Here is a 26,978-nt window from a genome sequence, read left to right as displayed (position 1 = left end):
TAAAATGTGAAGTGAAATAAAATATATTTATATATATGAAATATAATTTATGATGTGAAATTTTTAAAGTAGAATATATTCACAAATAATAACTTTATTTTACAAAGCAAAGGCTTTTTTTTTTTTTTTTGTCTTTTTAGGGCTGCACCTGAGGCATATGTCAGTTCCCAGGCTAGGGGTTGAACTGAGGCTACAGCTGCCGGCCTACACCACAGCCACAGCAACCCAGGATCCCAGCCACATCTGCAACCTACACCACAGCTCATGGCAATGCCGGATCCTTAACCCACTGACCAAGGGCTGGGATCGAACCTGTGTCCTCATGGATGCTAGCCAGATTTGTTTCAGCTGAGCCATGATGGGAACTCCTACAAAGCAGGAGTATACTTTTTAGAAGTATAAAAATAAAATGGGAAATGCTGACCTATTTCCATAGTTATAGAAAATAGTTATGCTATGGGTATGCATTAGAAGTGGGGGTGGGGGCATGGCAGAACACAGAAAGTTGACCTTAGTTGCCTCCACCTTGTAAAAACTGTACCAAGAATCGAGCTGACCCACCCTACTGTCCAGAGGCCTAGGATTAACATGAAATATCTACATTTTTTTCAGAGTAGAGAGGGAGAAGCATGAATGTTCTACCTAAAGGCCTTTGCTAGACCTACTTTTATTAGATTGGTTTGACCTGATGGTGCTTAGCTGGAGAAACTAAGAACTTGGAACTTGATAAAGAACAGTAGGGCATGATCTGATGAAGACTTCAGTGTAACCCAGATTTATTTAAATTACATCTATCTTAAAGTACAAGAAAAATAGGCCACTATTTTTGCAGAGACACCAACTAGTCTTCGAGGAAATAGAGCTGAGATAGCCAGAGCCTGAAGATGTGTTATGTTTGGCCAACGCAGTGGATTTAAAGTTTTGAATGTGAATGCCTTTAGGTAGAGTCTGCAGTCTCTTCTCTTTATAATCTCTACACTTTCCTCTTCACAAATGTATGTTATTTGTCATTTATCTGACCTTCAAATGTACGAGTTATGCATAGGACTCAAGGTTTATTGGGGCTAACGATGAAAGTGGGTGGAGATGACCTTGAAATATAAATACAGATATAGTTGCTATAATTGATATTAGAAAACATACATTTAATATGTAAATTCTTGGAACAAGTAAAATAACATTTATATTCCCACTACCTGGCTTTGTCAAATATTAAAATTCTACCATACTTAGTATGCCAACATATCACATATATGTTTATCACTATATTTTCCAAGGTTCTATTTACATTTCTTCAATTTTTTCCTCTCATTACTTCAGACTGAATAATTTCTATCCATCTATCTTCAAGTTCACGAATTCTTTCTTCTGCTATCACCAATCTGATACATTCTTAAGACACATTTTCTAAAAGTCTTTGAACATTTTTCCTTAGTTCTTTGAACAAATTTATACTACGAGCTGCTTTGAAAGATTTTGTTAAATCTAACATCTGGGCCCACTCGGAGTCACTTTCCATTGACTAAACATGAATCACACTTTTCCTGAATATGAATCACACTTTTGCATTTCTTTCCACATCCAGTGTTTTCAGTCAAAAATTAGACAATGAAATAAAAAGTTATAATGATTATGGATATGTTTATGTTCTTCTGAGGATTATTGGATTTTCTAATAGGCAGTTAATTTGCCTAGACCCAAACTACAAATGGTTGTCATACCTCTGCTCATTCTTTCAGCTGCTGACTATTGCTTTTTAGTCCAGTCCTTTGGGAATCTCTCCTGTACCTGTGTAGTTTAATGGTCAGCCAAAGATTTGGACAGAATTAATACTCAGATTTGGGGGCTCATCCTCTCTGCAGTGCTTTTGCTGCTGGGATTTGCCCATGCTCTTGTCAGGTCTAATCTCTGTTATCTGATAATCTGAGCCAGCAAAACTTGAGTTTTCTGCCACTATCACTACGCATAAAGTCATAGAGGCACTTAGTCAAAAAATGCAAAAATTCATATATTCTAGCCAGAGAGTTGTTTTTCAAGTATAGGCCTCTCACATTTCTGCCAATTTCTCTTTTTCTTTTCTTTTATCTCTCCCTGACCTCTGCACCCCAAGCTGGTAAGACTATGGATATTCTGCCCCATGAAATCCAAGGATTGGGGAATTTCATAAAGCAGAAAAAGCCACAAGCTTTGCAATTCTTACCTAATGTAGTTATAATCTTTTAAGGGTAAACTCTAGTTTCTATCTGCTTTTAATCATTTCCCATTGCCTTCACATAGTTTATTATTCAGATTTTGCAAAGGTTTTTCTCTGGGAAGTTTCAACCATTTCATTCTGCCATTAACTAAAATTGGGAACACTATTAGAATTTTACATGTTTGAAATGTTTGATAATAAAACTTAATACACCAACACACACACACACACACACACCTTATTATCTTTCTGAATGTACAGGTGTGATGCATATGTTCATATCTTGATTGTGGTGATGCTTTCACAGCTACGTACTATGTATTGAAATGTATCAAATCGAAGACTGAATTGTGCAATTTCTTGTATGTCAATTATACTTCAATAAACTTTAAAAGACTAAGAGAGAGCTAAAAATCTAGCTGATTAAAACAGTTTTAAATTAAACATATACAGTTCCACTCTACAAAGCTATGACTATGGGTTGGTATTTATAAATTCAGGAACATACCTTAAAATTAAGAATAGGAATATGTAATCTCATTTGTATTTAACAATCAGGGTATGATGAGAACACATAAAATTCAGAAGTACGCCAAATTTAGGAAACTATACTAAGGCTGTAACAGTACTTAAATTATGCTATACTTATTAATATCACTATTTGGGGCTTTATTTTTTCTTTTCTTTAGAAGTTTTCTAATTTGAATGGGAAGCCTAAAGTAAAATTATTATGGAAAGAGGCCTTTCCAACTTCATATGCTTCCACTGGAATATAAGCTCAATGCAGGCAAGAACATTTTCTAGTTTGTATATTGCAGATTCCTTAGCACACAGATCAGTGCTTGGCATATACTAAGGGCTCAAAAAGATGTTTTCAATTAATGAATTAAAAAGGTAGAATGTGGATTTCCTATCATGGCTCAGCAGAAACAAATCTAGCATCCATGAGGACACAGGTTCGATCCTGGGCCTCACTCATTGGGTTAAGGATCCAGAATTGCTGTGAGCTGTGGTGTAGGTTGTAGTTGCAGTTCAGAACCCACATTGCTGTGGCTGTGGCATAGGCTGGCAGCTACAGCTCTGATTCGACCCCTAGCCTGGGAACTTCCATATGCCATGGGTGCAGCCCTAAAAAATAAATAAATAGATAGATAGATAAATGCAGAATGTTTCAAAGTAATTCCAGAGAATCAAGAGTTCTCTGAGAAGAGTTTTGAGGTAACAAAAATCTCTTCTGGCTAGAGTGAAAAAGTGATAGGACATTTACTCCTAGAAAATAGTTTTATAGGCTTTTTTTAAAAAAATACTATCTTTGGGACAGTGAAATATCATTCCTGAATCTTTTATATCTAGCATTCAGAAGCAGAAAAATTTAGATCTCAGATACCAGAACTTAAATGCAGCAATTTTCAGAACCACGGTACTTGGTTTATTTTTCAATTATATACTACTGTTACATATCTACAACAATATCTACTATAATCTATACCTACTGTTGAAAAGATAAAAATATAGGAAAAATTACTCAAGTTAATCACTATACCCTTAGAAATAAATTTTAACTAAATTAAGGTGGCAAGATAAAGTTATAATTAAATCTCCCTTGTTAAAATAGGAAACCTATTTTACTGGAATATCTCTTCTGTGAACATTTAATCTTGAGCTCTATAGAATAACAAATTTTAAAGACAAATGACCTTCAACAGATTAGTTGAGTAGGCTGTATCTGATACCTTATGTTTTCTTCATCTTTATACTTACCCAACGCCTTCCTTAAAATCATATAAACTCATTTATCCTGACTCTACTGCAGACAATCATAAAAATGAGAAAAGAGGAGTTCCCGTCGTGGCGCAGTGGTTAACGAATCCGACTAGGAACCATGAGGTTGCGGGTTCGGTCCCTGCCCTTGCTCAGTGGGTTAACGATCTGGCGTTGCCGTGAGCTGTGGTGTAGGTTGCAGATGTGGCTCGGATCCCGCGCTGCTGTGGCTCTGGCGTAGGCCGGTGGCTACAGCTCCGATTCAACCCCTAGCCTGGGAACCTCCATATGCCGAGGGAGCGGCCCAAGAAATAGCAACAACAACAACAACAACAACAAAAAGACAAAAAGACAAAAAAAAAAAGAGAGAAAAGAATTTTTAATGGAGCAAGAGATTAAAGTAATAGTAGATTGGCCTTCTATAGTTACGATTTTTACTCCTGTTTTTCACAAATGAAAATAACCACTACCTAGGAAAATTGTAAAATTTTTTAAAGAATTATTTTTTTAACCATAGATGAAAGAACTAACTCTCAAATGGTGCTTGTTTTAAGGGTTTTTTAAAAATAAAATTATACTCATCCATCCTTTTCCCTGGAACCTGGGAGGTATGGTTACCACCATCTCAATTAGAGACAACAGGCAACTAAATTAAGGTGGGGGCAGGTGGAGCATAAGAAAGAAGGAAGAAAGATTTCATAGGTGGAACTGACAGCCTAGACAGTAACTGAATAGAGAGGGGAGGATATTGGGTAATGTTAATAAACTGATAAACATAGGAAACACGGTTAGAACAAGAGAAGGTAACGAGTTTAGTTTTGAATGTAGTGAGTGGGGCAGACAGTCAAAAATTAGCTCTGGAGGTCAGGAAAGAGACTGGAGATGCAAATCTGAGAGTCAGCTGTGTGCTAGCAGGAGTGGACTACGAGACATTACTGATGGAGAACATGTAAGATAAGGTACTGAAACTTCAAGAAAACCTCAAATTAAGAGGATGAGCAAGGAATAAGAAACCAGACTAAGAAGAAGCCATGAAGGAGGTTGGAGAATGAGAAGAGTGGGTAACCTCAAAGTCAAGGGTAATAAAAATTTCAAGTAGAGAATAGCCAGTGAAGAGTCTCTGGAAGATGAGGCTTTGGGATTTTGCTATTAAGAAGTCATTAACCTAGAGCTGCTTTAATGGAGAATAGGGCATCAGAACTGGAATAGAGCTGACAATGATTCTCCAGCATGCTGTCAGAATGGTAGCACTCTGTCTGGCATACTTGAAATCTAAGCAATCAAAACTCCATAAACTAGGTGAACATACCACATCATCACAGCTTGATGCCTCAAGTTACTGCTTTTCCATCTTCTAATTTGGTTACTTTTACCCCTCTCAAATCCAGAGGAAATTTCAAGGGACTACTCCTGGCCTTTTATTTCAGTTAACTCATTGGCCCAATTCTGTCAGATCCCTGTGAAAGTGAGTTCTGGCTTCCAACTGTGTCTCGCTACATCCACTGCTATCACTCCCCGCTAATCCAAGCCAACCTCATCTCTAGCCTGCAGTATTATTGCAACAGACTCTCAGCTTAGCTCCCTGCTTTAGTCCTTGGCTCCCTACAGTTCTCTCTCCACAAAACAGTCAAAATAATCTGTTAAAAATATCAGATCACATCACTCAGCTGTTCAAACGCTTCCAGAGGCTTCCCATTTCACAGAATAGCCAAAGTCCTCACAATGGCCCACAAGGTGATCTCACAACCTGTAACACCAGATCTGAGCCGCATCTGCGACCTACGGCCACAGCTCATGGCAATGCCAGATCCTTAACCCACTGAGCAAGGCCAGGGATGGAACCCACATCCTCATGGACACTATGTCAGGTTCTTAACCTGCTAAGCCAAGATGGGAACTCCAGAACTTACATTTCGAACAAGTTGCTGATGCTGCTGTTCAGAAGACCACACTTTGAGAAGCACCGAGTTAACAAATCAACAATAGTTCTGCCTCTGGCCCTGGCAATACTTGGAACAGTCTTATCTCAAATAGCCTCAAAAAATTAAAGCCAAAAAAAATTAGTAGATGGAAAAGCAATAACTCATGGCATCAAGCTAAGACAACGTAGTATATTCATCTAGTTTATGGTGCTTTATTGCTTAGAGAACTGAATAATTCATTCAGTTTATGGCTCAGATACCTTATAATCAGTGACACACATCTTGACCTATGGAAGACAGCAACTCCATCCCTACCTCCCCAAAGCAAAGTCCAACTAGATGACCCTGCAGTCAGACAGGGTCATCTATGAACAGACAAATAAATATAATCGGACATTTGATAAAAATATCTAATATAAAATACAGGCACCACACAAAGTTCAAATAAAAAGATTAAATTCAGCTTTCATGGTAATACATGATCAAATTAAACAATTTAATTTGTAGCATATTCTTTTTTAACTAAATTCCCTACAGCATGGCCCTGTTTTAAAATCAACTAGCATGTTTAATCTGTTATTTGAATCTAAACAAATGCTGGGTAATGCTCAAGAATGTGGCTTTTAGAAACATTTTTTTTAAAGTTAAGTTAGCCAAAACTTCAGTTTTCCTGGCAAAGTTATCAAGTTGCTTAAATGTTTGTATGCTTAACTTCATTTATCAGAACAAAGTTCATTTTCCAACAAAATGAAACTAAAGCCACCTTTTAAATCTCATTCTAATAACTTTCTTCTCCCTTTAAATGTCGCCACTTTTGTTTTTCAAGATCTCTTCTTTTATTCTCTTCTCCTGCCAAAATCTTCTTGTACTGAGTTCTCCTTAGGTAACGCATGAGCTCTTAAAACAAAATGCAAGTGCAGATCACTGGGAAAAGATGGCAGATAGAACAGGTGGATATAATTTCACTAATTTGGAAAACCTTAGTAAAATTACATAAAGGTTTTTGTTTTGTTTTTTCAAGTCAAAGCTAGAGGTTATACTAGACACACATTCCAGCTGGATGCCAAATGGCCAAGTGTTAAAATCAATACTCAGCTAACACCAAAGTTACCATTACATAATGAACTAAGATGCTAGAACAAATGGGAAATTTAATCAAATTTTAAAATCCTATTATCATTTATTATTAAATTTTTAAGAAATGATTTCTTAGCACTTAGAGCTGCCAGACTGATCCTGTAGTCACCATACTTCATATTTGTAATACCACATAGATGCTAACTTTCAAAGTTATTAGAGAATCAGCATTGGTTTTGGCTAGTTTTGCCAGTCTAGATAGTGCTGAGAAGGATGGTGTTACCAAATTATTAGGCTTTCTTTCCTCTCATAACTGATAAAAGAATTATCTTCTCTTTAAGGTTTGAAGTTTTGGTTAATAGTGATGATGTAATTTCATTGAAATTATCTTCTCTTTAAGGTTTGAAGTTTTGGTTAATAGTGATGATGTAATTTCATTGAAATAATCCCATAAACCGAAATTTCCAATATTGCTTGATGACAATGCTTTCTAAATATTTTCAGATAAGTGAAAGATTGTTGTCCTAACACATTTTTTATTTTAATAATTTTACACATCCTTACTGCTTCATACTCTCACTTGAGAAAAATTTTCATTTAAACCTTTGATGTAAAAGCGTAACAATGGAGCAATGTGACTGGCTTCCAAAAAACCAAGAAAGTAGTAAATTTCACATTTACATCTCAGGTTTTATTGCATTCATGCCAATTTCAGTATCTTCTCAAGAATAGAATAACAGGACTTTCATAGCAGATATCATCTAAGAAATATTTGTACACTTCAAGTTACACCCATTTGGTTACTTAAGAAGGTTCCAGTAAAAGAACTGCATTCTCTATAAGCAACCACTGGTTCTTAGGAAGTCCCATGACCTTCAGAGCATAATATTAAGGCTATTTTGTTCAAGCAACACTTCTCAATATATAATTTTCCATCTTGTTTTAGTAACTTGCAGAAGGACATCACAAGGCAGCTTTGAAATCTCTTCTATGTCACGTAATTTTCCTTAGGCCAAAAGAAGGCTTCACTCCTGGCATCTAGAATCAGCCATTCTCTAAATCTGTAAGAGGAGCTCCAGCCCTGAGACTCACGGCTTAGAAGCCCTCACTTTGGCCCTCCTTTGGCTATGCCCCATTCCATAGGGTGAAGAGTGCATTGGGCCCAAGCAGTGTGCCCCATCCCTGTCTAGGCCACACTCCACATATATGGGATGATAAAGTCCCCTGACCAAAGGGCCTAGAGCCCAATTCTAGGACCTCTCCCTGAAGTCAACTCTCCTAAAAGTCAGACCTGCCACCATTGGTGCATACCCAACCCAAGGACTGCTCAAGGGCCGGCTGTTTGTTGGGGGTATAGATGGAGTTTGGACATGAAGCCTGAGGCATGTGTGTGATCTTTAGGGGTCTTTTTTTTTGGTGGGGGGAGGTGGCACCCCACAACATATGGAATTCCCAGGCCAGGGATCAGATCTGAGCTGCAACTGTGAACTACGTACAGTTGTGGCAAGGCCAAATCCCTTAATCCACTATGCTGGGTCAGGAATTGAATCTGTGTCCTGATGCTGTAGGGATGCCCCAACCCCAATGTGCCACAGTGGGAACTCCTATGCGAGATCTATCAAAGCGCAGGACAGAGAGACAAGGGTGGGGAAGGAAGGGGGGCAGGGCTTACACCAGAGGCTGGCTCTCTCCACAAAACCATGGTCCAAAATAGAAGCCAAAAAGTCCAAGAATTCTAAATTTGATCTTAGACTCTCAGACTGTAAAAGAATTTATTTGCCAAGGTAGAAAGATAGAGGTTTTGTTTGTTTGTTTGTTTTTTGTTTTAACTTGTAAGCTTACTGGAGTTCCCATTGTGACGCAGCAGAAACGAATCTGACTAGGAACCATGAGGTTGCGGGTTCGATCCCTGGCCTCACTCAGCCAGTGTTGCCATGAGCTGTGGTGTAGGTCGTAGACGCGGCTCTGATCTGGCGTGGCTGTGGCTCTGGCATAGGCCAGTGGCGACAGCTCCGATTTGACCCCCAGCCTGGGAACCTCCATTTGCTGCGGGTGTGGCCCTAAAAAGACTAAAAGACTAAATAAATAAATATATATTTGTAAGCTTATTGTACAATTTTCAATGACAGAACATGGTTATATGGGCCTCTGTTTATATTCTTGGCCCAGGTTCAACTATGAAAGTGAAACTGTACAGAATGCTCGTAAATATTTGACATTATTACACTGACATCATCATACTGATTAGATACAATAGTAACCCCGAATGGTCTTTTCCCAGATTTTGATATGGCTGACTCAGTTGTATTGTTTTGGTTTCAGCTTACACATCACAGAGAAGTCCTCCCTATAACCACCTAATATAAAATAGCCCTCATGAATCAGCCTTCATCACACTACCCTGTTTTAGTTTCTTCACGGTCCTTACCAGTATCTGAAATTATTTATGTAAATTCCATCAGAGCAGAGATCTTGCCTGCCTTGTTATTCATTTACAGACTAATGGATTCTTATCTTATGCCATGAGTTATAATCTGTAACTATCATTACTTAGTCTGTGGTTCAAATTGTTCCAGATCTGCTGTGTATGTTACCCTGTATCTTTTATCATGTGCCCATCCTTTTTTATTTTTTAGCATTTCTTTACTTTCTGGCATGCCAAGATGTTCCAGGGTCATCTTGGCCTTTTACGTTCCAGCCCAAGGAGCCCATATATAAATTTATCTTATTCTTCAGTACTTTTACTATTCAATAATATAAAATTATAGACTGGACTAAAGTGAATTTACCAAAGTAATTCTACTCTATGAGGTTTCATTCCACCTTCAGTAACTAGCAGATAATCCCAGACATCATTTCCAGCTTGCCAATTAACTACAGAGATAAGCAACATGACTATATCTGTAAATAATATTTTTTAAATATAAAGTTTTAAAATGTGATATATCAAAAATATAGTATGTGGGTGCTAAGACAAAGACCTTAGGAAAGCATCCCTACAATGTACAGGAGGAGATTATTAAGGTTTGGTTATTGTTATTTATTGGTTTTATAAACTTGGACACATTTATCCTGCGCAAGCTGAAGTTCTCAAATGTGACTTAGTCCGCTATATACTGCCTCTGTGCCATTAGGAAAGTTACTCCACTGTTCAAAGCCTCAGTTCTTCCTCTATAAAACAGGAACAGTGTTTATCTTATAGGGTTGTTACAAGATATCCTTGTAAAGCAGTTAGCACAGTGCTGGCACATCAAGAGGAGAACTCACTAATACCCAATATTTCATTACTGCTCAGGCAGAGTACGGCTATGTGACCTTTCACATGCAAGGAAAGGGCTTAGAAAATTCCACAGGGTATATGCAGCATTTCCTCTTAATTGAGCAAGCCAATAATAATGTTAATAAAACATTATTTAATGCATTTCCTTTCCATGCATATGCTTTATTGAAGAAACCTTAGAGAACTCAGAACAGTTGCCTGAGGAAACATGGGGAGAGGAGAGGAGAAGAGAAGGAAAAGCGAGCTCCCATCAACAAAAGGGTTGTTCAACTTCCACGTCTTAGTTATTTACTTTCAGATACACAAATGTTTTGTTCTAGTTCACAGATAGATTCACTCATTGTACCTTCTTTAAAGAAAAAAAAATCTCACATATTAACAACTCTGCAATTAGTAATGGCCTAGTTAATCCTGCCTAACATTCAATGGGCTGACGGCTCATTAGAGTGAACCTCTGCATGGTTTTAACCATAACTTGGTTCCACAACGGTGAACCCCCAAAGAATGTTACAATGAGAAAACAATGTCTTTGGGGGCTACTTAAAAAAACCCTCAGAGCCCTGCCAGTGGCAGTATTTTTTTGAAGGTTTAACTTTTTTGGATTACAATTTTGCAATATGTGGCTAAATGTGTTTTTTTCCTGAACAGTAATTACAATTCTAGAATTTACCCAAAAGGAATAAGAAAACAATGCAAAACTGTCTGAATTATAATATTCATTACAACATTGTTTATAATAGCCAAACATTACAAAGAACCTACATCTTCAATAATGGATGATAAAATCATTATATATAAAAAAATAGATGATGGATTAAATCATGCTGGAGCTACACCACAGAAAAACACATAGCTAATAAAAAGAAAGACATAGTCTGCATTTATTCATATGAGATGATTATGATGTATCTTCAAATGGATATCAGCAATTATAAAAGAGAATATATATATTTATGATTCCAGTTCATATCTACATTATGAGCTACCCAGGCATAAGTAGAGGTAGCCGAGTACAGAAAGATCTACACTAAGATGTTAATAGTGATTATGTCTTGGTAACAAATTGGGGGTAGTTTAAAGTTTTCTTCTTTACACTTTTCCCCTTTTGATTCAGTTTTTACAATAAATATTTCTTACTTATACAATCACATAAAGTTTAAATACCAATGAACCAACCCCAACCATCAAACCATAAAGAATCTCAGTATCGGACTTGCTCCATGTTTTAAGCACTGATGACAGTGGCCAGAACGCCTAGGAATGAAAGGAGGCAAGGATACTACTTCTTCTCAGGATAAAGGAGAGCCTATAATTCCCAGATTGGACAAGCTCAGGGCACGTTAACAGGTAGAACTACTTAGCAAAGCCCTGAAGTTCAGAAATTTATCAATAGACAGAGGAGAGATTTTTCCTGATATAAGTTCTCCCTAATTAAGAAAAACAGAAAAGATAATATACATAATTGGAGGTAGGAAATCACTTACTGCAGTAGATAATCTGGATGCCAATGTCATTTCCAAGTTCCCTTTGAGACCAAGAAGTGCAGGAACTAAAATGAAAACTTCTGTTACTTTTTTGAACACCTCCCAATGCTGTAAGGGAAAAAAAAAAAGAAAAGAATTTTCTGACACTCTTTAAAAACATTTAGAATAAAGATTTCTAAAAATCTCAGCCTTTTTCCAATGCTGCACCTACATTTTGAGTAACTACACAGGTCATCTAATCAGTGAGCATTTAGCTTAACACATCCTCAACAGTTCTGAAACCTTGAGTTACTCTGAAGATTCAGTTAGAGTTGGGAATGAGAGCTGATAAAGTCACTTTTCCCACAGCATAGCACATCTAGGTTGCTACTCTTTCCTACTCCTAAATTCCTAAATTCTACTTTAAACCTTTATGATGGCAAACCTTTATAGTAGTTAAGAGCACAGACTCAAGAGTTAGATGGCCTCTATTTGAATCTTGATTCCAAGACTAACAACAACAAACCAACAGGAAAATTACAGTAATGTTATCAGCTAATTTCACAGATGAAGAAAGGAGGACTGAGAGAAGTCAAACAATTTTCCTAAGGTCAAAAGATGAGACCTAGAATTGACCCCAGGAGTTTGGAGTCATCCCATGTTCTGCTCCCCATTTTAAGGTGTGAGGCAAGAGGCTGCAGAGCACAGGATCATAAAAGAACACTAAATGGAAATAAGAAAACCCATGATTCTAGGCATGGATCTGTCATAACCTGGCTGTGTGATCCTGGATGAGTGATGTACCTTTCTGATTTCAATTTCTTCATCCATGAGATGAAGATACTATCTGCTCTGACTAGCCTATGGGGAAATACCATAATAATGAAAACAATAGTTATTAAAGTACTTTATAAACTGCAAAGATCAAACAAATGATTTAATAACACAAAGTGCTATTTTACAAGTGCAATTAAGAGGTGAATGTCCCAGTATGAGATTTTATGTACTAAGTATATTAATTTGTGCCAAAAATATCAAGAGTATCGTCTTGTCATTAACACCAAGACAGGTGAGAAAAATAAGACTTAAATCCATCAGATAAATGAAAAAAGGTTTCAATCTGTTTCCAAAGTGTCCCCATAGGCTGTTCCAAATAGGGAGAGAACTAAGGCCTAAAGAGAGTTTAGGAAATATTTATCAGATCTGTCTTTGGCAAAAACTTGGTTCAAAGGATTCACAAGGAGATCCCTCCAGGATTTAGGTCAACTAAAGATGGGCCTACAAAAAAGCCCTGGAGATCCAATAGCTTCCCAGATTCCTTAACCTGTCAACAAAATTAAGCCAATAATTCTGTCCATGTTTTATGAAGGGTAAGAATTCCGCTATGCAAGCGGGATATGCGTCCTTCAGAGATGAAGATGGCGGTGGTGATGGTGACAACAGGTAACAATAATAATAATAGTAATAGTAATAAATATTCAGCATTCCCTGATTGCTTGTTATGTCCCAGACATTGTTCTTAAGGCTTAATCATTTAATCTTCACAACAAACTTACAAACTAGGTATCATTTTTATCAGACTAGACACGATTCAGGAATGTATTTTACCTAGGTCATAAACTTAAGACACCTACCTATATGATTTGAGAAACCCCAGAACATCCAAATTTCTCTATCAGGCACATGCCATCCCACTCTGCTCTGTTGGCATGCGCCCCTCTAGGTTATTCCCACCCTTTCCATGTTCAATTCAAATCAAATGTTCCCAGGAGAATTACTGTGAAAACACTTACACCTTAGCATTGATAAAACAATAAGAACTATCCACTTACGATCTCCTCCCTCATGCCCAATAAATTCGACATTCTTTTCTCTACACCTGCAGAGCTATGATTACAGAGGTTCTCAAAACTTTCTCAGCACACAGTACCTGTTGTGTCTGAGAAATGTTTTTACAGCATCCCTAGGCCAAAAGAAATACCTAACAGTCCTACTAAGTAGTTAGATCCAAATAACTTAATCAGTACTTATTTCCTAACAATGTGGCAGCTATTTGAAGGAATAACACAAACTGAAAGAAAAAAATCATGTTTTTATGTCATATAATCACAAGTACTTAACTAATGGGAGATGTGTATCTGTTGGGCACTGCACAACTTCTCAAATCTTGCAATTGGAAACTACTGCATTCATTTCTTGTTCTACCTGGATTTCTGTGTGACACGTGCTTTTATTTTTCATAGCACTGCTGAAAATACATCTTTGCAAAGATGTGTCATTACGAAAAATGGAGTGAGATCTAATGTTAAAATGTTGAACCACTGTGAGCCAGCAGTCTGTAGGGTGTCCAAGAGGTATCATTGTGTTTCTCTAAAAAATTTAAAACATTCCAGAGCAACCCTGGGGTGTCCAGACACATATTTGGGAATCAGAATCAGATTATCTGAGTGGAAATTCTGATACTACTACTTTTACAATATGACTTGAGCAAAACCATGCTTTACTTTCTTCATCTAAAATAGGGTCATAATTGTACCTACTTATACAGTTGTGCTCAGGATCATGCCATACATAGTAATAAATTACAATATTGAGTGTTGATAAACTATAATACCAAGACGTATCAGTTAATTTTCCTGTTAGGAGGAGGTAATGCAAAAACAAAAAAAGTCCAGGAAGGGGATGCTGAGGCAGTTAGTGCCCAAAATAAATTTCACCTACTTACAAATGCTGCCATGATACAGACATGTCCTTTGAGGCTATGCAGATGATTATATACTGATAGACTTCTCCACAAGAATCTGCCCTACCGGAAACCAACTTCTGATCTTACCCACTTTCGGATGTCTGTCAACATCCAGAACCTTAGGCAAACCCCACACAACAAACATAGTGTCAGATTACTTACATACTTACTACACTTGAAACCTAAAAATTGACTAATGTCCAAAAGGACAAACAAAAATGAAACAAACAAGAAAAAGGAACAAGTTTAAAAAAAAAAAAAAAAACAGAAAAAGTTTAAAAACATCTAATTGTTGGAGGTCACTTTGTGGCTCAGCGGAAACAAACCTGACTAGGATCCAGGAGGATGCAGGTTCGATCCCTGGCCTCGCTCAGTGGGTTAAGGATCCGGTATTGCCATGAGCTGTGGTGTAGGTCGCAGATGTGGCTTGGATCTGGTGTTGCTGTGCCTGTGGCATAGGCCTGCAGCTGCAGGTACAATTCAATCCCTAGCCTGGGAATTTCCATATATTCCAAAAAGCAAAAATTAAAAATCTAATTAAAAGAAGCTACTGCAACTTAAAAAAAAAAAAAAGTTATATATCCCAGATTTGAAAAAGATGTTCCTCATTTTAACTTTATTTATTTATTTTTGTCTATTTAGGGCTGCACCCACGGCATATGGAGATTCCCAGGCTAGGAGTAGAATCATACCTGCAGCTCCAGGCCTACGCCATAGCCACAGCAACGCCAGATCCAAGCCACACCTGCGACCTACACCACAGCTCATGGCAATACCGGATCCTTAACCCACTGAGCAAGGTCAGGGATCAAACCTGCGTCCTTATAGATACTAGTCAGATTAATTTCCACTGAGCCACAACGGGAACTCCATTTTAACTTAAATAAAACTACACCTATTCACTTCTAGACATATGACACAATAACCAACCGCATTCATAATTACAAAAATGCAAATTAAAAGGTGATCGGTTTTCTTCTGTGTGACTAGTAAAGGTCAAAAAGTTGGATGACGGAGTTCACACTGCAGAGCAGTGGGATGGACAGTGTCTCTGGAGCTCCAAGATGCAAGTCTGATCCAAGACTCAGCACAGTGGGTTAAAAGATCTGGCACTCCTGCAGCTGTGGCATAGGTCACAACTGCAGCTCAGATCTGATCCTGGTCCAGGAACTTCTACATGCTGTGAGGCAGCCAAAAAAGGGGGAAATAAACTGGATACTACTCTGTTGGTAGGAGTATAAAGAAACAGGCACTCTATTACAGTACTGGTGAGAATACAAAGTTTTAACTTTTTGGCAATATCTATCAAAAGTAAAATACGTAATTTTCAATTGGGAACTCTACTTCAAGGAACTTATCCCACAAATAAACTTAAACATGAGTTCAAGCACATACATATAATGAGTCAATTTCATCATTGTTCATACTCACAAAAGATTACAGGCACTTTAAATTTCCTTCAATAGGTAACTTGGTAGAAAATAATGACACATCCTTGCAATAGAGCATTATATAGCTGGCGAAGAATTTGGTAAATCTGTGCATATCTACACAGAAGTTCCAAGACAAATTAAGAAGAGCAAGGTGAAGAACAGAATTATAGGGTTCTCTGTTATTATATTTTTAGCGAATATACACACTTGTATTAGTGTGTGTATGTGTGTGTGTGTGTGTGTGTGTGTGTGTGTGTATGCATTTAATGTTCTTCAAGGAGACAGAAAAAAATAATACCAGTAAATTTTAAAGAAAAGAACAGGGGAAGGGCACATAAAAAAGGAGTCTTCTTTCTCCAGTATATTCTTTTAAATGTGTTTTATCAGCTGCATACACTGGTTTTTCATTAAACTTTTTGTGTTTAAATTATTATAGATTCATACGCAGCTATAAAAGGTAATGTAGACAGATCTCATGTATCCTTTATCCAGTTTCCTCCAACGGTAACATCTTGCAAAACCATAGTGGCAAACCATATCACAGCCAGGATACTGACATTGATAACGTCAAGATACAGAACATTTCCTTCACCACAAGCATCCCTCCTGTCGCCCTTTTATAGCCACGTACACCTTTCTCTGCTCCCAGCCCGGTCTTAATCCCTGGCAGCTACTAAGCTTTCTCCATTTCTATAAAATGTCAATTAAAGAATGTCATATAAATGAATATGGTATTGCATAACCTTTGAAGACTGGCGTTCTTCACTCTGTAATTCTCTGGAGATTCATCTAGGTTGCTGTATGTATCAATAGCTAATTATTTTTTGCTGTTGAGTAGTATTCTGTCACATGGATTTACCACAGTGTGTTTAACCATTTAACTCCTAAAGGACCTCCAGGGTGTATCTAGTTCTTGGCTACTATGAATAAAGCAGCTGTAAACATTCATACGCAGGATTTTTGTGAGCATAAGTCTCCATTCTCTGGAATAAATGTCCAGGAAGGCAACTGCTAGGTTGCATAATAGTTAATGTTTAGGCTTTTTTTTTTTTTTAACTGTCAAAGTGTTTTCCAAAGTGGCTGATGCCCAGGAAGGCAACTGCTAGGCTGCATGATAGTTAATGTTTAGGCTTTTTTTTTTTTTTTTTAACTGCTTTTCAAAGTGTTTTCCAGAGTGGCTGTACCATTTTAAATTCCCACCAGCAATACATGAGTGATAACCATTTCTCAACATGCTCAACAGCATCTGATATTACCACTATTTTTTATTATAACCATTCCAATAGGTATCTAGTGATATCTCATTGTAGTTTTCATTTGCATTCCTCTAATGGCTAAAGATATTTAATATCTTTTCAAGTATATTTACCATCTGTACACATTCTTTGGTGAAATGCCTCTATGTTTTTCTTTGCCAATTTTCTAACTGGGCTGTTTTTCTTAGTTTGCTTTTAGTGTTGAGTTTCTGAGAGTTGTTTATCTAGTCTAATCTTTTGTCGTATGTGTGGTTTACAAACGTTTTCTTCCACTCTGTAGCTTGGCTTTTTTACATCCTTTTAACAAGAGCTTTCTTCACAGGACAAAATTTTTATTTGATGAAGTCCAGTTTATCTATTTTTCCTTTTATGGGTGATGATTTTGATGTCAAGTCCAAGACTTTGCCTAGCCCTAGGTTCTGATGATTTTTGTCTACGTTTTTTCCTAAAAGTTTTGGAGTTTTACATTTTATATGCAAATGAGTGATCCATGTTGAGTTTATTTTTCTATAAAGTATGAGACTTCAGTTGAGGTTTATTTATTTATTTATTTATTTTGGCCTATAGATGGCTAATCACTCCAGCACCATTTGCTGCAAGGGCTATTTTCTTTTTCTCCATTGAATTTCTTTGCATCTCTGTCAAATTTAGTTGGACATACTGGTGTGGGTCCACCTCTGGGTTGTCTGTTCTGCTGCACTGATCTGTGTGTCTATCCATCCACCAATACCTCAGTCTTGATTACTGTGGTCATTTTCGTAAGCTTGAAATCACACGGGGTGATCTTTGCACTTTATTTTTCTTTTCAAAAAGAAAATTCTATTTTCTTTTCCTTTGCACATAAATTTTAGAATATTACTTATTCTATAAAAAAAAATCTTGTGGGGATTTAAAAAGTTTTGTTAAACATGTATATCAATTTGGGGAGAATTGATATCTTTATTGTGTTAAGTCTTCCAAGCCATGAATATGGCATGTCTCTCCATTTACTTAGACCTTCCATGATTACTTTCATCAATGGTTTGTAGCTTTCAGCATAGAAGTCCTGTAACATGTTATGTTCAATTCACATCTAGATACTAATTTTTGAGTAAATGTTACTGTATTTTAAATTTCAATGTCTACCTATTCATTGCTAAAAACAGAATTTATTTTTGTATATGTTATGTATCCTGGGCCTTACTGAACTTATTTATCAGTTTTAGAAGTATCTTTTTTTTTTTTGGATCCTTGAGATTTTCTAAGTAAACAATCATGTCACCTGCAAATAAGAACAGTTTTATGTCATCCTTTCCAATCTGTTTTTTTTTTTTTCTTTTCTTGACTTATTGCACTATGTAAAGTAAAGGTAATGAGTATGGACATCCTTGCCTAGTACCTGATCTTAGGAGAAAAGCATTCAGTATTTCACCATTAGGTATAATGTTAAGGAAGTTCCACTCTATTCTTATTATCTGAGTTTTTATCATGAATGAGTGTTGAGTTCTGTCGAATTTTTTTCTTTATCAGTTGACACAGTCATGTGATTTTCTTCTTTAGCCTGTTAATAGGTAAATTACATTGATCCTCAAATAGTGAATAAGCTTTGTATTGCTGGAATATACTTCATTTGTTCATGGTGTATAATTCATCCTGTATGTAGCTAAATTTTATTTGCCAATGTTCTGTTAAGGATTTTTCTGTCTCTGTTCAGGAGAGATACTGGTCTGTAGAATTTTTTGTTTGTTTTTTGCATTGTCTTTGATGCTTCTTAAAATGAACTGGTAGGTATTCCCTTTTCTTCTATTTTCCATAAGAGCTTGTGTAGAATTAGTGTTAAGTCTGCTTTAAACATTTGGTAGAATTTGCAGGTGAAACCATCTGCATCTGAAGACTTCTTTTGGGAGAGTTCTTGTTTTTGTTGTTTTCTTTTTATGGCCACACCTGTGGCACATGGAAGTTCCCAGGCTAGGGGTTTGAATGGGAGCTGCAGCTCCAGGTCTCCACCACGGCCATGCCGGATCCAAGCCACATCTGCGACCTACACCAAGCTCATAGCAACACCAGATCCTTAACCCACTGATCCTTAACCCAGGGATCGAAACCACGTCCTCACAGATACTACGTTGGGTTCTTAACCCACTGAACCACAATGGGAGCTCTGTTTGGGGGGAGTTTTTTAAATGATGAATTCAATTTCCTTGGTATAGAGCTATTCAAATTATCCACTTCATTTTGGGTGAACTGTGGTAATTGTGATTTTGAGGAAGTGATCCACTTTAAGTTGTGTGCAGAGTTGTTTGTTGTGTCCTTTATTATCCACTTGACATCTACAGGATTTGGAGTGATAGCCCCGATTTCATTCCAATATTGGTCATTCGTGTCTTCTTTTTTTCACTGTCAGTATTGCTACAAATTGTCAGTTTTATTGATCGTTTCAAAGAACCAGATATCTGTTTCACTGATTTTTTTTTCTACTGTTTTCCTGCTTACAATTTCATTGATTTTTGATTTTATGTTTAGTATTTCCTTTCTTCTGCTTGCTTTGAGAATACTTTACTCATTTTTTCCCCAAGTTTGAGATGGGAGCTTAGATTATTGATTTGAGATTTTTTTTCATTCCGGAAAAAAATGCATTTAGTTCTACAAATTCCATCTCTGTACTGTTTTAGCGATAACTCACAAATTTTCACGTTATATTTTATTTTCATTCAGCTCAATGTTTTGTCTTTTATTTTTCTTGAGACTTCTTCTTTCGCCCATGAATTATCTGAAAGTATGTTAGTTAGTCTCTAAGTGATTGAAATGTTTGTTTTGTTACTGATTTGAAGTTTGATTACACTGTGGTCGGAGAACACACTCTGAAGGATTTCAGTATTTTAAATTTGTTAGACTTGTGGTTGCCAAGGGGGAGGAGGAGGGAGCTGGCATGGACTGGGAGCTTGGGGTTAACAGATGCAGACCACTGCCTTCGGAATGGTTTAGCAGTGAGATCCTGCTGTGTAGCCCTGGGAACTATGTCTAGTCACTTGCAATGGAGCATGAGAATGTGAGAAAAAAGAATGTATACAACTATGTGTGACTGGGTCACCATGCTGTACATTAGAAAACGGCCAGAACACTGTAAACCCGCTGTAATTGAAAAAAATAAAAATTATTATATACAAAAATAAATAAATAGGAGTTCCCGTCGTGGCGCAGTGGTTAACGAATCCGACTAGGAACCATGAGGTTGCGGGTTTGGTCCCTGCCCTTGCTCAGTGGGTTAACAATCCGGCGTTGCCGTGAGCTGTGGTGTAGGTTGCAGACGCGGCTCGGATCCCACGTTGCTGTGGCTCTGGTGTAGGCCGGTGGCTACAGCTCCGATTCGACCCCTAGCCTGGGAACCTCCATATGCCGCGGGAGCGGCCCAAAGAAATAGCAAAAAAACAAATAAATAAATAAATAAATAAATTTGTTGAGGTATATTTGATGGCCCAGAGCATGCTCTCTATTAGCATATGAACTTGAGTTCAGACAGAATGTGTATTCTGCTGTTTTGGGTGGAGGGTCCTATAAATATCAATTAGATCTCATTCGTTGATGGTGCTTTTGATTTCTTCTCTATCCCTGCTGATTTGCTATTTATCTGTCCTATCAATTACTGAAAGAAGGGTGTTGAAATCTCCAAATGTAATTGTGGATTTTTCTATGTCTCCTTTCTGGTTTGTTGGTGGTTTGCATTATCAGCTGGCAGGATGAAAAGTCCCAGCACTCTAAGTGCCCTTCTCTGGTACCACCCAGCTGAAGAGTTACAGCGTCTCATTACAGCCTCCTTTCCACCCCTGCTCTCCCAGCTTTCCTGAGGTATAACTGACAAACGGAATTGTAATACATTTAAAGAACACAGCATCATGAGTTGATACACATATAATTAGGAAAGGATTTCCATCAACAAGTTTATTAACATATCCATCACCTCACAGTGTTTTTCGGTTTTTTTGTTTTTGTTTTTTTTTTTTTGGTGAGAATGCTTAAGATCTCCCCTCTCAGCAAATACTGAGTATATAACACAGTGTCATCAGCTACGGTCATCACGCTGTACATCAGAGCCTCAGAATGTGCTACTCTCATACCTGGAGTTTCAAGCCCTTCACCAACCTCTCCCCACTTCCCCCACAGCCCCCAGGCCCTGGCAACCACCACAAGACTCTCTGTTTTCAAGATCTCTTTCTCTTTAGGATTCCCCGCAGAAGTGATACCATATGATATGTGTCTCTCTAGCTGGCTTATTTCACTTAGCATAATGCCATCCAGGTTCACCCATGTTGTGCATTACATCTCTTGAGGAGGAAGTCTGAGCTCCCTGCAGGGCCCTTTGCTGGTGTAGGTGTGGGTGGGGCCGCAGTTTTTTCTGAAGTGTTTGGCTAGAGTAGAATAGTTATTGTCTAAAACTTTTCTGTCCTCTTATGCGTTCCTTTCCTAGCTCTTTAACTATAAATAACAGGGGGTTTTTTGTTTTGTTTTGTCTGCCCTGTTGCCTCGGTGGCATTTCTTAGTTGCTGGCTTCTTTTTTTGTTTGTTTGTTTTGGTTTTTGCCATCCTGCAGCATATAGAGTTCCTGGGCTAGGGATCAGATCCAAGCCACAGGTGCTATGGCAATGCCAGATCCTTTAACCTGGTATGCCAGGCTGGGGTGGGAACCTACATCCTAGCACTACAGTGATGCCGCTGATCCCTTTGGGCCACAGTGGGAACTCCAGCTGCTGGCTTCTTTGGCTTCAAGTCTGGAGTATGTGAAACAAAAGGAAACCCAGAAAATTCACCTCTGTTTTGTTCCTTGAATCCTAAGGGGCCTAGCCAACTTCTTTCTTTCTACCTTTCAGAGTCTTCTTATGCTTGTTTTATATAAAGTTTCCAGGGTTTTCTGGTACTTAACAGCAGGGATAGGTAAAAGTACATCTACCACGGTTTCCCAGAAGTGGAAGTCCATTTATTATTTTTTAAATAAAAAAACAGAACTATTTCATCAGAGTGATAGTGACTTCTTGGGGGTCACAGTTATGTTGAAAGAGGCATTTTATCTAATACAAACTCTAAAACTATAGCTATACTTTATAAGGAGGGACAAACATGGCAATACCTTCCTAGCTTTGCAAAACGAGAAAGGTGACGAAATTGGTCTAAAATTGATAATGCCCTCTTATTTTCTTTCGCACTTTCAAAACACTGGTATTAATCCAGAAAACTTTAACAAAGCATCCCTTTCCTCTCTGATCTCTCTACTTAACACATGAGAAAAGCAGCCCTACTCAGATTTCCAGGGTTAGAAATATAACTCAGGTACTGCATCATTTCATCTCAATTTGGAAACATACATACTTTGCATTGACAGCACAGTAATAAAATAAGGAATACTTGAGAGCCATACTATGGCTTACTTCAAAGGAATTGTTTATAGCATGGCAACAACATCTCCAGAGAATACAAGATCTCAGGCTTTTGTAAATATCAGCTTCCAATAATATTCTTTTTTTTTTTTTTTTTTTTTAAGGACTGCACGTGCAGTATATGGAAGTTCCCAGGCTGGGGGTCAAATCAGAATTGCACCTGCTGGCCTATACCACAGCCACAGCAATGTGGGATCCAAGCTGTGTCTGCAGCCTACACCACAGCTGACAACAATGCCAGAGCCTTAACCCACTGAGCAAGGCCAGGGATCAAACCCACATCCTCATGGATACTAGCTGGGTTCGTAACCTACTGAACCACAACGGGAACTCCAGAGCTTCTAATAATATTCTAATGATAAGTATTAATTTACCTGGGAATTACTAGAACATACAAAGGTATTAGCTCAGTTTACTTATATTTAAGATGGATGAATGGCTGATACTAATCTCCTTTTACAGAATCTAACAATAGATTAGGTCTACAGACCATCTGACACACACATGCAGCATGTTTACAGAGAACAGCATCTATCCACAGACAGGGCTCTGCCATTTACTAACCGCATATTCTTGGGTAAATCGTTTAAAACTCTGCTCGTTTTTAGTGAGGGAAGAAAAAACAAGGAGCTTGGACTAGATGATTTCTAAGGATTTCTGATTCTGACATTCTATGACTTAAAACCCTTTACGTCTGATTATCAAGATCTTTATAACAGAGGTGAGTTTATTTTATTTCATTCATTCTTTTCACAAGGAATTACTGAATACTCGTTCTGTGTAAGGCATTAGGCTGGTGTTTTGGATTGCAGCCCACTTAAGTGGGACCAAAGACCATGTGGCCTAACTCTCCCACTCAACCCCACTTCCTAGGAGGAATGAAACTTCGATTAGTAGAGACTATTTGTCCTCAAACTTTAGCTCATTATCAAAACACCAGGAACGCTTACAAAATTAAATTGCAGGGCCCCTCCCCCAGAGTTTCCGATTCTGTGGAGCTGGGACAGAGCCTGAGCATTTGCGTATCTAACAAGCTCCCAGATGATGCTGAGAATGCTGGTTCAAAGAGCACTGAACTTGGAGAACCACTGATTCAGATAAAGGCCACTACGTGGGGAGTCACTGCTTTAAAGGTGTTCTTGCCTCTTCCGCACACTTTTCCATCTCCATTTTCATTCTAACAATATTCATTCCCTCTCCTTTGAGAAGCAGTTGCATTCCTAGTGTTTATGGTTCTGGTGCAATTACTGATCTGAATGCCCATCTGTCCCAGGGAGAGAAATGTAACCTGAACCGGGCTAACCATACCATGGTAGTATCTCCCTAGTCACATCCCCTGCTCCTAGGGATAAGCATGTGACCGAAGTCAAGCCAACCGCTGAGTTTTTCCCTGGAATTTCCCAAACTACAGACAGAAGGATAGCTCATTCTTTCCTTTTATAAAACAAAATAAAAAGATATGACCTCACAACTGTCAGCAGCCATCAGTACTAGGAGTGAATGAGGGCAACAAACAAAATCAAAGTTGAAGTGAAAGAGAGAAGGCAATCATAAATTTCATCATAAACTGAAGTCCCTGATCTATTTATATCTGAGGTAGGCTATGCACCTGCTCTGCACAGTTACAGAAGACAGTGTCTTCATTTTGTTAATTGCTTCAATTAACTGGTTAATTGAGCTTCAATTCCTTACAACAGAAGAGTTCTGACTAGTAGACGGTGATCCAAAGGTAAGACATGCTTCCTGTAAACAAGGAGATTCCTTTAACTGATCTTCCCATTCTGGAGTTACTTTTATTATTTAATACTTTACAAAAAATTAGTTTATGGTCAGAATGAGACTATTCTCTTAGAGCTTCCAAAGAAAAACAAACAAAAAACACCTCAAAGTGGCAGATTCTCCATCAGAGTCGGCATCAGTTCATCTAAGCTAAGGGATAAATTAAATCGAAATAAAATGTTTGGGTTAAGTCACCGAAGCAACGCACATTAAACAACAAAGACAGTGAAGTTAAAGACGAAAACCTACCTGGACTATATCCAAAACCATGCCTGCTGAAACTGTTCCAAAACCGGCCAGCAGAAACGGCACAAGTATCTGCAACGCCATGACACCACTGGATTCCTTTGGTAACTTCCGGTTTGCTTCCACAAGGACGTCTTCATCACCGTCACCAGCTCCATCTTCATCTTGTAACATGGCCGTAGTTTCTGACACCTCCCTTCCATCACAGTAATTGTAGTTGGCATAGTCGTCATACTTTTGGCTACAGCTTGATGGCGTGTGCCCACTGTTGCCATGAAAGGGCTGCTCCGAGAAACCGTGATATTCCATGTGCTGTTCAGATCTATTACTGAATGTCTGCGCTGCAGGTGACAGCCCATCTTGCCAAATGCCGTTCCCTTTTTTGTGCCTGTCTTCCTGGTTTTTCTGGTAAATTACTGGAACCATACTCAACAGTAAGCTTAAAAACTTATCAGACTGAATTGTATTTAAACTTAAAGTCCAGTCTACAAAACCTCCTCCACTACTTGATCCACCGCTTGTTTTATTACTAATAGATCTTCCTTTACTATTAGTCATATTGTCATCGCAAAGGACCCTGGACGCCTTAGATATCAAGCTTCATGAACCATAGCAGATGAATCAGAAGCACACGAATGCTGGTTTCAATTAAGATGCTGACTTCATGGTGCAGAAAATAATGTTTCCACTAATAGAAGATGTTTAGAAGTTCCACAGAGGGATTGGATCTGGAAAAATAAAATAATTTTAAAAATCAGATTAACTGCCTTAATACTTCACAGTTAAAGGTACAAAATGTTCTTAAACCAACCCTAAGGTATTGACATGTTACTGGGTGGGTTTAACACAAAACTGCTTTGTGCCATACAACTGCTTTGTACACGGAAATACAGTGCCCAGCTTTTTCATGTGCCCCATTTTGTTTAAGTATTTATTTTTGCATACTTTATATAATTAATAGCCATGTAAAGTCTCCAGATGTCTCTGAAGTTCTACAACAGACAAATGTATTAGGCGTACCCATTGTGGCTCAGTGGTAACACGCCCAATTTGTACCCATGAGAACGCGGGTTCCACCCCTGACCTTTCACAGTGGGTTAAGGATCTGGCATTGCCATGAGCTGTGGTGTAGGTCACAGATGTGGCTTGGATCCCACGTTGCTATGGCTGTGGTGCAGACCAGCAGCTGTAGCTATGATTCCACCCCTAGCCTGGGAACTTCCATATGCCGCATGTGTGGTCTTAAGACCAAAAAAAAAAAAAAAAAAAAATTTAAATAAAGTAATGGTTTCCATTACTTATATTGAGGTCTCAGAATCAAATTGCTATAACCCTTTACATATGGCAGCACAATAAAAGATAAAGTATATGGCATTACATTTTAAACATATTAAATAATAAACCACATTACTTATAACAATATATATTTTGTTATTAAAATATGAAGAAACACATGATAATGTTTGCCATAAAAATACTTGGTAAGTATCCTGAATACTGTACAGGGTATCTTTTTCACAAATAAAAGTAGGCTGAAGTCATATTTGTAGCTCTGACATACAAAAAATACATTATAATTGATTTAGGAATGTAATCCCACTGCTACGTAGGAAATAACCAAAATGACTCTCATACTGAGTACAGTAAGTCAGAAAGAGAAAGACAAATACCACATAATATCACTTATATCTGGAATCTAATATACGGCACAATAAACCTTGCCACAGAAAAGAAAATCACGGACTTGGAGAACAGACTTGTGGTTGCTAAGGGGAGAGGGGGAGGGAGTGGGATGGCCTGGGAATCTGGGGTTAATCAATGCAGACTGTTGCCTTTGGAATGGATGGGCAATGAGACCCTGCTGTACAGCACTGGGAACTCTGTTTAATCACTTCTGATGAATCTATACATGTATGGGTAACCGGGTCAACACGCTGTACCACAGAAAACTGACGGAACACTGTAAATCAGCTATAATGAAAATAAAACAAAATAAAAAATAAAGGAAATAACCAAAATGAACAAATATTCACTTACTCCTCTACTTTCCAAACCAACCAAAAGAATGTTTGTACTATACCTATCACTTAAGAACTTGCTCAAAGTCAGCTCTGACCCTCAATTCCAGAGTAGGCCCCTGATTGGCTGGGCAGTGCTCAGCTTCTCTCTAAAAGATCTTGAGCTAAAGACACAGACACATAGTGTTAAGCTAGTCTGAGAGTGACAGACACTGAAGCGGCAAGGTCACACACCACCTGCCCAGGTAGAGTCTATTTGGACAGCTGTCACAGTAGAGGCAGAGGCTTTCAAAGTGATCACAGTGGGTCTATGACCTCAGGTATTTCTCAGGAACACCCAGACCTGTCTTAGACGTCCAAGACCATCCAAGATCAATAAATTGGCCCTGATTTGA

The 26,978-nt window shown here is 38.0% G+C and overlaps 1 protein-coding gene across 3 annotated transcripts in view; it reads right to left on the bottom strand.

Moving 5' to 3' along the window:
• SLC41A2 (solute carrier family 41 member 2) overlaps positions 1–26,978 on the bottom strand; it is a 128,430-nt gene that overhangs the window by 78,700 nt on the left and 22,752 nt on the right. For all 3 annotated transcript variants that reach the window (XM_047788127.1, XM_047788126.1, XM_047788125.1), the window contains exons 2-3: positions 24,569–25,293; positions 11,719–11,826 (exon numbers count right to left, since the gene is read on the bottom strand). In XM_047788127.1, coding sequence (XP_047644083.1) covers positions 11,719–11,826; positions 24,569–25,123 — 663 coding nt within the window. In that variant the 5' untranslated portion in view covers positions 25,124–25,293. The remainder of the gene's footprint in view (positions 1–11,718; positions 11,827–24,568; positions 25,294–26,978) is intronic.

Source organism: Phacochoerus africanus, chromosome 7 (genome assembly GCF_016906955.1).
Source record: "Phacochoerus africanus isolate WHEZ1 chromosome 7, ROS_Pafr_v1, whole genome shotgun sequence".
NCBI classification, from domain to species: Eukaryota; Metazoa; Chordata; class Mammalia; order Artiodactyla; family Suidae; genus Phacochoerus; species Phacochoerus africanus.
This window is presented reverse-complemented; position numbering and strand designations above follow the sequence as displayed.